Here is a 12564-nt window from a genome sequence, read left to right on the forward strand (position 1 = left end):
GACCCAGAATTGGGTTCCACAGTCACTTAGGGACACACTGTTAAAACTGTGTTTATGAAGACAATCTTACTCGGCTAAGAGTGATCACCAAAGAAGAGAAAGAAGACGACTTCCAAGTAAGTGGGGTCGGAATTGCAGCCTAAGCCCCACTGAAACCAATGAGAACTAAATCATGACTCATTCCTCCTATTTATTTCAATGGGACATGAGTGCAAGCCACGTAGTTTGGAGTCAAGCCCCCCCCATCAAATCTGGTTCAGAAACGATCTAAGATTTAAGCGTTTCAGATTAGGGAGCCGAAAACATTCCAAGCGACAAGTCTGCAGTGGAAACGGCAAAGGCGAGGAGGGAGAGGAACAAGCGGGCCTTTGGCGTCGCTCAACTGCAATGAGGAGGGAAAACCGCCTTCGGAGTCGGGCAGGGTAACCGACGCGAACCTTCGGCTGCGCATGCTCAATCCCTCCCGCCTTCTGCTCCCAGCAGCCATTTCCTTGAGTCTCCTCCCCTTCTTCTTCTGCGCTTGCGTGCGAAGCGGGAGCTGCGCGCGCTGCCACACCGCCTCGGCGTTTCCCTTCCTTTTCTTGTGTGCGCGGCCGCGTGTGGTTCGAGACCTCGCAGAGATGGCGATGCACGTTCCGAAGGCCCCGGGCTTCGCCCAGATGCTGAAAGACGGAGCGAAGGTGGGTGATTGTGTGTGTGTGTGTGAGAGAGAGAGAGAGAGAGAGAAGCTCGCGAGCGTGGCGGCGAAGGAACGCAGAAGGTTCCAGAAGCGACGCCTCAGCCCGGCGCTTCTACGGAGGCGGGGCTACTGGGCCCCATCGCCCGTGGACTGGAAGCCCGTTAGCTTCCGTTAGCTTGGCGCGCGCTCACTGGCGTTTAGCAGTCGCCTGAAGAATTAAAGTGCTCCCCCCCCCAACCCCCGCTTTCCGAAGGGGAGCCAGTGGCTACTCTCCCGTCACAACGGACACGCCCTAATATTTCATTCATGCCCCTTCCCTGTCACCTGACGTCTCTCTCGCCGCACTCATTGGCGCGCCCGCTGCCTAGCAACTCGGGGGCTCGCGCGCGGTAGAGGGGTGGGTGAGGGTGACTTCTTTTCGCGTTTGCTGACGTCATGGGCACGCGCCAAGTTCGCGGCCGGCGGCGGACTTTTTCGTTGAAGGGAGTTGCTAAGGTTCCGATTCTGAAGCAGAACCGGCCCAGAGCTAAGGCATCCGCTGCTTTGCTGCTTTCGTGTCAGGGATGCTTTGTGCAGCTTCCTGTGTTCACTCTTCTGAGCTGGAATGCCCACACGTTGTTCTTCCACCTCCATGGCCGTAGGCTCAGAGTACGACAGGATGCTGCATTTCCTCCTGCCACCCTGAACTTAGCAGCCCTGGTGATGGAGGAGTGGGAATGGTTGGCTTAAGACACCTGTGCAGCTCAACTGTACATAACTCGTGACTGCATGGTCCATGTACTTACATTGTAGGTCACATATGTGGAAAGGATCCAGAAGCTTTCTCATCCTGTACAGTGGTACCTCGGGTTACAAACATAATTTGTTCTGGAGGTCCATTCTTAACCCGAAACCGTGCTTAACCTGAGGCGCGCTTTTGCTAATGGGGCCTCCCACACCGCTGGCGCACAATTTCCGTTCTCATCCTGGGAAAAGTTTGTAACCCGAGATACTACTTTGGGTTAGCAGAGTTTGTAACCCGAAGCATCTGTAACCCGAGGTACCACTGTACCTGGTGTTTTACTTGTGTTTATAGTAAATGTTTTATAGTACGGTATATGAGTTTTATGACTGAGTTAATCTTTGAAGCTGGTTTGACATGTTGACAGTGACAATGATGTTTCCATCTATTTCTATTTGGAGATGCTTGCACCTATAATGGGTAGTCACTGGGATAAACTTTGCTATGCTTTTAGATTCACTCCTGACTGCTATAGGGCTAGGTGGCCAAGCTATTCTTTTACTGTACCTCCCTTTGATAACAAATGACACTTTAATCAGTCAAACAAACAAAAATAAGCCGCCAACTGTGCAGTGGCATTCTTGAAAAGTTTGACTGTTCAGTTGGCCTGTGTGCCAGTTCAGGATTACAACTTGGTGGGCAGTAGTTTGTGGGCACAGTGGAGGACTGGCTTAACTCAGTGTTCATTGCCTTTTCTTAAAGATGGTGAGTAACCTTCTGCAAACCTGTATTTGATATAGAACATAGATAGACAAACTAGGGCCCGGATCTGGCTCAATCGCCTTCTGAATCCGGCCTGTGGACAGTCTGGGAATTAGTGTGTTTTTACATGAGTAGAATATGTGCTTTTATTTAAAATGCATCTCTGGGTTATTTGTAGGGCATAGGAATTCATTCATCCATCCCCCAAATATAGTCCGGCTCCCCACAAGGTCTGAGGGACAGTGGACCTGCCCCTTGCTGAAAAAAGTTTGCTGACCCCTGATGTAGAATCATGAGTCTTTGTTTTTATATCTCACTTGTATGATTCTAGACCTGTGATTTTTAAATGCACAGCCAATGTCTTCAAATAGTCCTGGAGTCCTGGGGGCTGTGGCCCTGGCATCTACTCCTTCAGATAGTTACCAACATTGTTTACCTAGTCATGCAATTATTGTCTATTGTGTGCCCATATATTTCTCTCACTACTATATTATACTTTTTCATGTACTTTAATTTAAAATACTTTGTTTTGTGTCTGTAGCATTATTCAGGATTAGAAGAAGCTGTGTTTCGAAATATTCAGGCATGTAAAGAGCTTGCTCAAACTACTCGCACAGCCTATGGACCAAATGGTAAGACTTTTTAAAATATTCATAAATTATAACCTTCAAAAGAGGAATTTAGGGTGACTATGTAGTATGTATTAAGAAATACAGCTTATGATGCTTTTGTTTGTTGATAATCCCAGGAACAATGCCATGATTTGTTTGGAGAATTTGTTGTTGTTGTTTAGTCGTGTCTGACTCTTCGTGACCCCATGGACCAGAGCACGCCAGGAGAATTAGATAGAATTAAATCCTGAAACTAATTCACATTTCATAACACTGTCTAGTTATATTAAATTGTCATTCACATACTTGAGGTGTTCTGTTTTTTTTTTTAAGGGATGAACAAAATGGTTATCAATCATTTGGAGAAGCTTTTTGTTACTAATGATGCTGCTACCATCCTAAGAGAGTTGGAGGTAAATTCCTTCCTGCCTTATTCATTTGTAGTCTGCTATGGATATATTGACTTGTACATGGGGATTATTTATGGCGCAACATTGTGTATGCTATCTGTTACAACCTAAGCTTTTCTAGGCTTGTGTTGTTTCCCTGTGAAGGGGTCCAAAGACACCTTTGGGTGGGGTGTATGGGATGGATAGAAATTTGTGGTACAGGCAGCTTTGTGTATATCAGGGTTGAATTAGCATGATTATAAGAAATGTGTGCTGCTAAGATTGTATGAAGAACTTGTTAATTATGCCAAAGTTTTGCTATTTCACATATGTGTTTTAATGACTGTTGCCACACAATAAGATTTAGGTGCACTGAATTAGTTAAATGTTTTGAATTTGTAATGCAGCGTAATACATATTGAAGCATGCTATTAGTTACTGAATATACACAAGTGTGCTTAATAATGTTCTCTGATACAAAATCTTAAACAGGTTCAACATCCAGCTGCAAAAATGATTGTCTTGGCTTCTCACATGCAAGAGCAAGAAGTTGGTGATGGAACAAATTTTGTTCTTGTGTTTGCTGGAGCCCTCCTAGAACATGCAGAGGAGCTTCTAAGAATGGGACTTTCTGTTTCAGAGGTAATCTTTTATTTTGTTCAGATTATTGCAATTCAAATTAGTATTTTAGGATCTTTGAATAATTGTGTATGAAACTCAGTCTCTTGTTTATCATCTTAATTTTTCCATTCCTAATTGTGTCCTATTTTGCCTTGTGGAGATTGGGTTGGATCCAGATGTCCCTGTCTAAATAAAATGGCTCTTTTTGTGTGGAATGGGGCTTCAGGGAAAACTGGTCACTTTCCCTGCTTCTGCTTATGGAAGAGTCCAGTTGGCAGAGTTTTATTTCTGGGAAGTCTGAATCCAATCCTTTGTGAGGTTAAGATATCAAACTGACTTTGAACTTTTAACAACTTATGCATCACAGTACAGACATGCTAGTGTCTTTAATTTTAGGTAATTGAAGGCTATGAAAAAGCTTTGAAGAAAGCCTTAGAGATACTTCCTGATCTAGTGTGCTGCTCTGCAAAAAATCTTCGGGATGTTGAAGAAGTGGCATCTTTGCTGCAAACTTCAATAATGAGTAAACAATGTGGCAGTGAAATATTTCTTACTAAGCTTATTGCTCAGGCATGTGGTAAGTATATGTCATTTTTTAAAATCTAAACATAGTATTTTGTTTTTGATACCTAAAATATTTTCATGTTAGTTTCAAGCTTGTTTTTTGTAGTGAAAGTCACTTGTCTTAATTTCTTGTTGGATGTCGTTTTTCAGTTGAGTGCATTGGTGCCTCTGTTTATGAACTTAATCCGTTCTGGAGGCCCGTTCTTAAACCAAAACTGTTCTTAAACTGAGGTACGCTTTCCCTAATGAGGCCTCCTACCGCCGGTGCCCTTCTACCATTTGGCTTCTGTTCTTAGACCGGGGTAAAGTTCGCAAACCGGGACACTACTTGGGGTTTTGCGGAGTTCATAAACTGAATAGTTCGTAAACAGGGCTGTTCTTAAACCGAGGTACCTGCATTTTCTTGAGCTGCTCTTGTCAAGCTGCAACAATGTCTAAAATAGAGTAACACTTACTTGTTCATATTATAAAGCATAATATTGTCACTGGCGCCATTCCCACAGATTCTGTGGCATGTAATTAATAAAATAACTAAATTAGATGACTTGCTAGCTTAACAATGCTTCCTAAAAACATGTTACTTTTCATTTTTCGCTCTCTCACAGTCTCTATTTTTCCTGAGTCGGGTCACTTTAATGTTGACAACATCAGAGTGTGCAAGATCATAGTAAGTCATTCTTTATTTTCCTTTCAGTACTGTAATACTCAACATTGAAGGCACTTTGTTTCACTGGAACTTGCCTTCTGGTCACTATGCTTGAGGGTTGCAGCTTTAGTTATGGTAACCTTGAAGAAAAGCGGTTCTGTCTGAACTTTGGTTGGGGCCAAAAACAGGAGAGGGTGTAAAAAACATACCATCTGTGGATTTTTAGTAGACTGTTCCTATATTGTTTTCCTGGGAGATTACAGACTTCATATGGATACATATAAACATTCCGATTCTGAAATTCGAAAGTAGATTTCGCAGAAAAGAAAGAATTCTGGCTTTCAGTCAATAAGATAATGAATTTCTCTTCAATTAGATAATTAGCATTTCTCTTCAAATATCAGTGGGGAAGATTGGGAAGATCTAGAGTAGGGAATCATTTGCTGTGTTGAAAAAGAAACATAAGAATGATAAAACAAATGCTTTAAATTGTAGCAATTTAACTGTTCCTAAGCAGATACAATCAGAGTTCAGGTATGCTTTCACATTAAATAGCACATTAATTTAATTAAAGTAAAAAAATAGTTGTATTCAGACTTTGCAGTAGGTCTCTTAAAATCAATGAAATCTACTCCCAAGTATGACAGTCTAGATCCAACTCAGTGTGATTTCAGTGGCTTAACTTGGATGGAATGGTAATTATAATCTGTTCTTTTCAGGGTTCTGGCATTTGTGCTTCTACAGTATTGCATGGCATGGTTTTTAAAAAAGAAACTGAAGGTGATGTTACTTCTGTCAAAGATGCCAAAATAGCTGTGTATTCTTGCCCTTTTGATGGTATGATAACAGAAACTAAGGTATGGTTTCCCACCCTTTGGAAGTATTAAATATGTATGAAGCAGCAGCATGTCTCTACATATATATAGCAGTTGCTTATTTTCTCAAGGTGATCCTTTTCGTGTCTGCATTTGCATGGTGAACCAGGCTGAGAGCTACCTTCCTTTATGCAGTTCTGCTCACAGGGGCTGATATGGCGAAACCTTGGTTAGCACAGAGAGGGACAGTCTATTATTGTGACTGTAAAAAGTGGTGCCGCAACTAGATAAATAGCCCTTTTAAAAATGCAATCTGTTCTGTGTTAAGGCAGGGATCCACAAAACTGTCAGTGGGAAGCAGTCACAACTTTGCAGTGACTTTTTGCCCCTGGGTGCCCAGCACAATGTGTGGGATCCCTTTCTTGCCTTCCATGGAAAACTTGGGCAAATGGAGGGGATCTCTTGTTGCATATTTTCCAGTAATGCCACAAGAATGGTGCGTGTGTGTAAGTAAGTTAGTAAAATGACTACAAATTTTTGACTGATTTTATCTGGGCTGGGATTTCAGCAAGCAGTCCTTTCATGGATTGTCTGTCCTATATTTCCATGATTCCATGATTTCCATGAAACTTTTGTTCGGTGGTACTAGGGTCTTAAGTGTTTGAAGTCCTTCCATGTTAGATGAACATACCTGACAATGGTTCATTTGGAATGCTCCCCAAAAAAACCCTTGTGCAAAAACACCATATCCATGATTCATAAATCACTTTTTCTAGCTTCTTCAGCAGCTCGTTCCTTGTACTTGAAGTTTGCTAAACACTTTAGAAATCCTGGAGACACATGTTGCTGTTGATCTATATGTGCATTACTTAGAACATGGTTCTATGATAGCTGTCACTTCTGGAATTGCCTGTTTTTCAGGTTATTTGTATTAAAACATACTAGGAATTGAAGATGAGAATGATGGGGAAAATGCTTTATAATTGCAGGGAACTGTACTCATCAAGAATGCCGCTGAGCTGACAAATTTTAGCAGGGGAGAGGAAAACTTACTGGAGTTACAAGTCAAGAGCATTGCTGATGCTGGTGTAAATGTTGTAGTTACAGGAGGAAAAGTGGCAGACATGGCACTTCATTATGCTAACAAATATAATATTATGTTACTCAGGTAAGTTGTGCAAAGATGTAAATTGTTTACATTTCTTGGCTCATTTAACTGAAATACATAGCATATTTGTTTCCTGAAGTGTAAATTAGTACATATGTTTCATCCCATTATGACTTCAACCAAGATTATCTCTCTCTGTGTGTTTTCCTCTCTTTCTGAACAGACACAGATGGGGGTGAATGGGTGGAAAGTACTCAGTGCAGGTCAGGATCATGGCACAGAACAGTTCATCATTTTATTTTGTACCATTTTTGCCCTTAAATTGTCCCCTCTTCAATTTGTGGCAAATTTTCTTTAGAATTATAGAGATGTCACTTTTCTGATGATGGAAGGGATTTCATTTAAGTCCACTGTGCAGTTAATATGGTTTTGGTTTTCAGGTAGTTTGGATGATGATGATAAGGTGTACATATGTACGATTATTTGTCTTTTTTTTTTGTCAATAATGAAATGCACTTTAATGCTTCTGTTACCAATCAAGACATGATGGAGGGGCACTGTCCTTGAACCATTACCAGAGTCCCTGCTTGTTCCTAAACAGGACAGTGGTGAGAGGCAGATGGTAAATTGCAGTCTGTTGGTAGACTGCTAGTACCTGCTGGGATATTGCAGACTGCTGGGCTTAGTATTCTTTGGTCTCATCCTGCAGGCACTAGTTACATTCTTAGGAAAGAATGTGTGTTCTGGATAGCTTAAGAGAGACTGGTGCTTTCAGTGTTTATACAAAACAAATTCCCATTTTCTAGATAGAGAGCTCATCTTCTTCTATTATTATTATTATTATTATTATTATTAAAGGCCCTAGAACAGGGTCTTTGCAGGAAGTAAAATGTTGGTAGGGAACATTCCTGGAAAGATTAGTTTGGTACTAACAAGAATTTCTAGATTATGAACACTATTTTATCTCCTTTCTTAAAGGCTGAATTCTAAGTGGGATCTCAGGAGACTATGTAAAACTGTTGGTGCCACAGCCCTCCCCAGACTGGTATGTAGCGAGAACAGCAGAGGTTTTTTATAAACCTGCTCCTTTGCATAGACATAATCCTCCTTTTTCCTTCCCAGACACCACCTAATCTAGAAGAAATTGGTTACTGTGACAGTGTGTGTTTGTCAGAAGTTGGGGAAACACAAGTAGTTGTGTTTAAACATGGTATGTTTATTATTTTAGTCTATTCGTTATCTTTAATACATTGCATATAGAAACTTTGCATTTAGTCAGATTTCACAAGTAAAACATTGATATATTTTCCTGCAGAAAAGGAAGATGGTGCCATTTCTACAATAGTAATTCGTGGCTCTACAGAGAATCTTATGGATGATGTAGAAAGAGCAATTGATGATGGTGTCAACACTTTCAAAGTACTCACACGGGTGAGTAAAGTGCTACGCAGAATCATAGAATTGTAGAGTTGGAAGGGACCCTGAGGTTCATCTAAGTCCAGCCCACGGCAATGCAGGAATGTAGAGGAGCATTATTTTACTGGCTTGTTAAAATGCAAAGTTAATCATGTGCAGTTGCAGAAATGCTACCATACTGGAATATACAATAGTATATACTACCCCCAGTAGAGCAGAGTGCCTCTGGTTCAGGGTGAGAGAAGTTAAGGTTTTAAGTTTACAGTGATACATGTGTCAGTAAGTCAGGTGGACCAAATTTGGGGTGGGGATGGTATGTGAAATTGAGTGGCCCAATTGACATGAGAACACCCTTTCCCCCCAAAAGGGGGCAAATAAAGTAGTCATTGTCATCTTCTCTGGCTTGGCAGTTCCCTACCCTGAGCCATTTACCTCCCAACTCTGAGGGAACAATTCCAGGTGTGCAAAGGCAATAGGTGAGGATAATGCCACTCACCGGCTCCTCATCCAGCTGTGCTGTTCATCCCCTCACAAGGTCATTACCATCTGCTACCCTGTAAGAAGGATATGCTAACTTACTATGATGTTACCGTCTTTCCAGGGAGGCTCAATTTTCTAGAAAGGGAGGATATAAATAATAAAATAATGCAATCCGTTGCATCCAGATAACGGTCCATTTTATATAAGCAACCTTTTGAAACAAACTTCTCTAAAGCCTTCATGCTTAACCTAGGCTCAACTGTTAATTTGTCTGTAAGCCTGCCTTCTCCAATATGTATCTACTCAAACTTTAGCTTCCTCTTTGGAGCCCTTGCTCTTAGTGTTGCCAAAAAAATGAAGTGAATTGGGTAACCACCCTGGCAAAGGGCCTTTTTGGTATTGACTCTCTAGCTGTGGAATATCCTTCCCAGTGAGGCTCACCTAGCACCTGCTTGTAGTTCTTTTGGAGCCCGGTAGACCATTCTGTTCACCAGGGCCTTATTTATTCATAAAAAATATTTATGTACTGCTATAAAAAGCAGTTTACAATAATTGTTTACTGCTTACTTACAATAAACTCTTTTTTTTTTAGTTTGTTTGGTGCAGTATGTTGTCTCCTTCCCCTGTCTTAGTTGGGACGGGGATATGAGACAGTATACTGATAAAATAAATATAAAGGAAGAGAGTGAGATAAATTTTAAAAAAGACTTGAAATAGTTGCTTGAACTCTTTTGCAGGATAAGCGTCTTGTTCCAGGTGGTGGTGCAACAGAGATAGAGTTGGCTAAGCAGATCACGTCATATGGAGAGGTAAGCTACAAACTTAATATCTTTACTAAATTTAACTTTCCATATAATGCAACTTAAAATCCAATTCTGTCTTTAGACTTGTCCAGGTCTTGATCAGTATGCTATCAAGAAGTTTGCTGAGTCATTTGAAGCTATACCCCGAGCCCTGGCTGAAAATTCTGGAGTTAAGGCTAATGAACTTATTTCTAAGCTCTACGCCGTACATCAAGAAGGCAACAAAAATGTTGGGTTTGATATTGAGGTAAGGCTAATGCCCAGCATAACATCCCTAGTGTCTGCAAGGGAACAGTACTCTTTAACTATGGTTGCAGGGTGGGGATTGTGGATCAGATGGGCACATCTGTAAAGGAAGAATTGGGAGTACACTTAGGCTGCATACTCACTATACTTTTAAAGCACAGGCAAAACACATTTTCTCCTTGAATAATTTTGTGGTTTAAGAGTTATTGGGACTGTATAGTGCCCAGGATTTTTTGAGGGAAATGTTCTTTAAAGGCATAGTATGTATGCAGTTAGAGCATACTCCAGTTTCTTCTGTTTGAATTTGGCTGTGCTGTAGCTTTACCTGTCCTGCATTTGACAAATTAGGTGGATGACTGGGTAGGTTTGGCCAGAACTGCTTCATGGGCCAATTGGGGAGGCTTAAGCAGGGGAAACTCCACTTGTTTTGTTAATCCTTTTACAGTTATTTTAGTGACCTTCCTATTCTAGCTGTTTTGTGATATAAGGCTTACAGATTTTTTTGAATAGGGAAATACCGTTTTCTTTCAAAGCAAAATACTATGGGCTTGATTATCAATATTAATACCCGCTAGCTGTCCATTTTGTTCCATGGGCAGATTCTTAGCACCTTTAACTCTTTTACTGACATCAGTGGAACTCTCATTGTAATCCTGTATCTGCTCAGAAAGTTGAGGCACTGAACTCTTTTTCTAACATTTGACAGGCTGAACCTGCAGCTGTGAAAGACATGTTGGAAGCTGGTGTATTAGACACATACCTTGGGAAGTTCTGGGGGATTAAGCTGGCTACAAATGCTGCAGTAACTGTCCTAAGAGTTGATCAGGTAAGTTGGTGTAATAGACTTTTTTATTGCTTCAGGTATCAGGCTAAATCAATACGGTATGGAAGCTGCTAGAGTATTGTTAGGTTATATATGCTTCATATGATTTGGTTAAAGTTGAAGGTCGATAACTTAATGTGGCCGTGTGTAGTCTTCTGGTAGGCTTCTGTTTTCAAACGATCAGTTTCATACAGTAAAGGATTATGCAGACTCTTACATAAATACTTTTAAAATTGAAACTTGGTGGAATTCTGTGCTTGATGTGAAATTCCTATAGATTATTATGGCAAAAGCAGCAGGTGGTCCAAAAGCCCCTAAAGCTTCAGAACACTGGGACAAGGATGACTGGAAAGATGGACCTGAACAGTAGTGTGAAGTAAGATTTGGTATCATGGCTCATGTTGGCAAGGAACGAGACTTTGCATGACTTCCTCTGCCTGGTGCTGCTGAGTGTATTTTTGCTTCCACTTCCACTTATGTGTAGGCTACATCACAATTTAACAACCTGCTTGAGATAAGGGTGCACAACACTGTTAATATTCCTAAAATATGGTTTGAAGAATTATTCTATAGACTAATATGCATGATTTAGTTTACACTATTAGAAGCATTATTTGTGTGCTAATCTTACATATTTTGCAAGTTATTGTAGTTGAATTTTTTTACAGAACATTAACACTTTGTCTTGGTTACCACACAATGCACCCAAAACACCCCAAGTTTTGTGTCTCTTTTGTAGGAAATGCATTCTGTGATTTCCATTTTTGGCATTCATGCTAAGCATGTATCTATAGAAATCTAAACTTACAGCAGACAATCACTGCTTCTTGGAGACAATTCCTCATGACAACAGTGCTATCCCCATTGCTGCTTAGCAGTGTGGGTATAGCAATCTTGTACAACTGACACCTGCAAAGGAGATGGGTGCTTTTTGAGATGCAAGAAGAGCAGCCAAGGGCTACTCACGTGTGCAAGAGGGTTTTGCTTTTCCCTGTTAGGCTGATTGATTTCTACAATTTTAATCAATATTTTATAAAATAGCAAAGAGTGTCCTGGAGCTATGGTCAAGACTTATGGGTTGAATGCATTTTTCATTGCATAACCTTTCTGTAAATACTAATTATGGAAGTATGTAAGAGATGAGGCAAAAGATACATATAAAAAAAATACTGTCATACCTTAATTCAGCTGAAGTGCATTCTATGTAAAAATGTAGGTCTAACAACTACTTTTGCTTGCAGATCATTATGGCAAAACCAGCTGGTGGCCCCAAACCACCAACAGGAAAGAAGGAATTGGATGATGACCACAGTGATTGAACACTTTCAGAGTACTACTTAAGGAGTTGTGTATCTTGTCATATATGTTACTCACCTTTAAATTATGAGACTTAGCTTGTCTTGTACCATTTCAATAAAAACTGTTTCAGTAAAAAAATTGTTCTGAATGTGGTAATAAATCCTATTCAATATTACAGAAAGATAGGACTGTATCTAATGTTAGTCATACTCAAAGCAGACCCACTGAAATTAATGGACATCACTAACAGGTTTACAGTCCACTCAACAAATGACCACCTCTGCCATTGGCCTGCTATCCAATTAAAACCAGGAAAGATTCTGGAATTGACTTCCTGTAGGAAGTCACCTTCTTTCAATGGAACAGTCTTGGATAGAATACCTTGTCCTAGCAATATGTCACGGCGGATTGTTTGCTGTTATCTATCTAAGCCCAGGTTTTTCCTACTTAGGTTCTGATCCTACAATGGGGTAAATCTATTTTCTGTTACCCATGTGGGGTAATGGGAGACTAGACTGCCAATTAAGCCAACCATTTTTTTTCCACAAGAAATTCCTGCAAATTGGTTTCTCTTCAAGGCT

General features: G+C 40.6%; 1 protein-coding gene across 2 annotated transcripts; it reads left to right on the top strand.

The window, feature by feature from the left end:
* Positions 1-297: 297 nt before the first annotated feature.
* On the top strand, positions 298-12121 carry CCT8 (chaperonin containing TCP1 subunit 8). Of its 2 annotated transcripts, XM_083736783.1 has the most exons (16): positions 298-680; positions 2704-2794; positions 3107-3186; positions 3655-3804; positions 4180-4360; positions 4953-5014; positions 5713-5850; positions 6798-6976; positions 7895-7961; positions 8039-8126; positions 8232-8347; positions 9550-9621; positions 9698-9862; positions 10568-10687; positions 10962-11060; positions 11926-12121. In XM_083736783.1, the coding sequence occupies exons 1-15, from the start codon at positions 450-452 to the stop codon at positions 11052-11054; spliced, it is 1833 nt and encodes a 610-aa protein (XP_083592909.1). In that variant the 5' UTR covers positions 298-449; the 3' UTR covers positions 11055-11060; positions 11926-12121. The 2 variants fall into 2 exon arrangements, with proteins under 2 accessions (XP_083592909.1, XP_083592910.1); XM_083736784.1 differs by lacking the exon at positions 10962-11060 and having other exon boundaries at positions 301-680.
* The last annotated feature ends 443 nt before the right edge of the window (positions 12122-12564 follow it).

The sequence above is a fragment of the Podarcis gaigeae genome (assembly GCF_964106915.1).
Source record: "Podarcis gaigeae genome assembly, chromosome: 4".
Lineage (NCBI taxonomy): Eukaryota > Metazoa > Chordata > Lepidosauria > Squamata > Lacertidae > Podarcis > Podarcis gaigeae.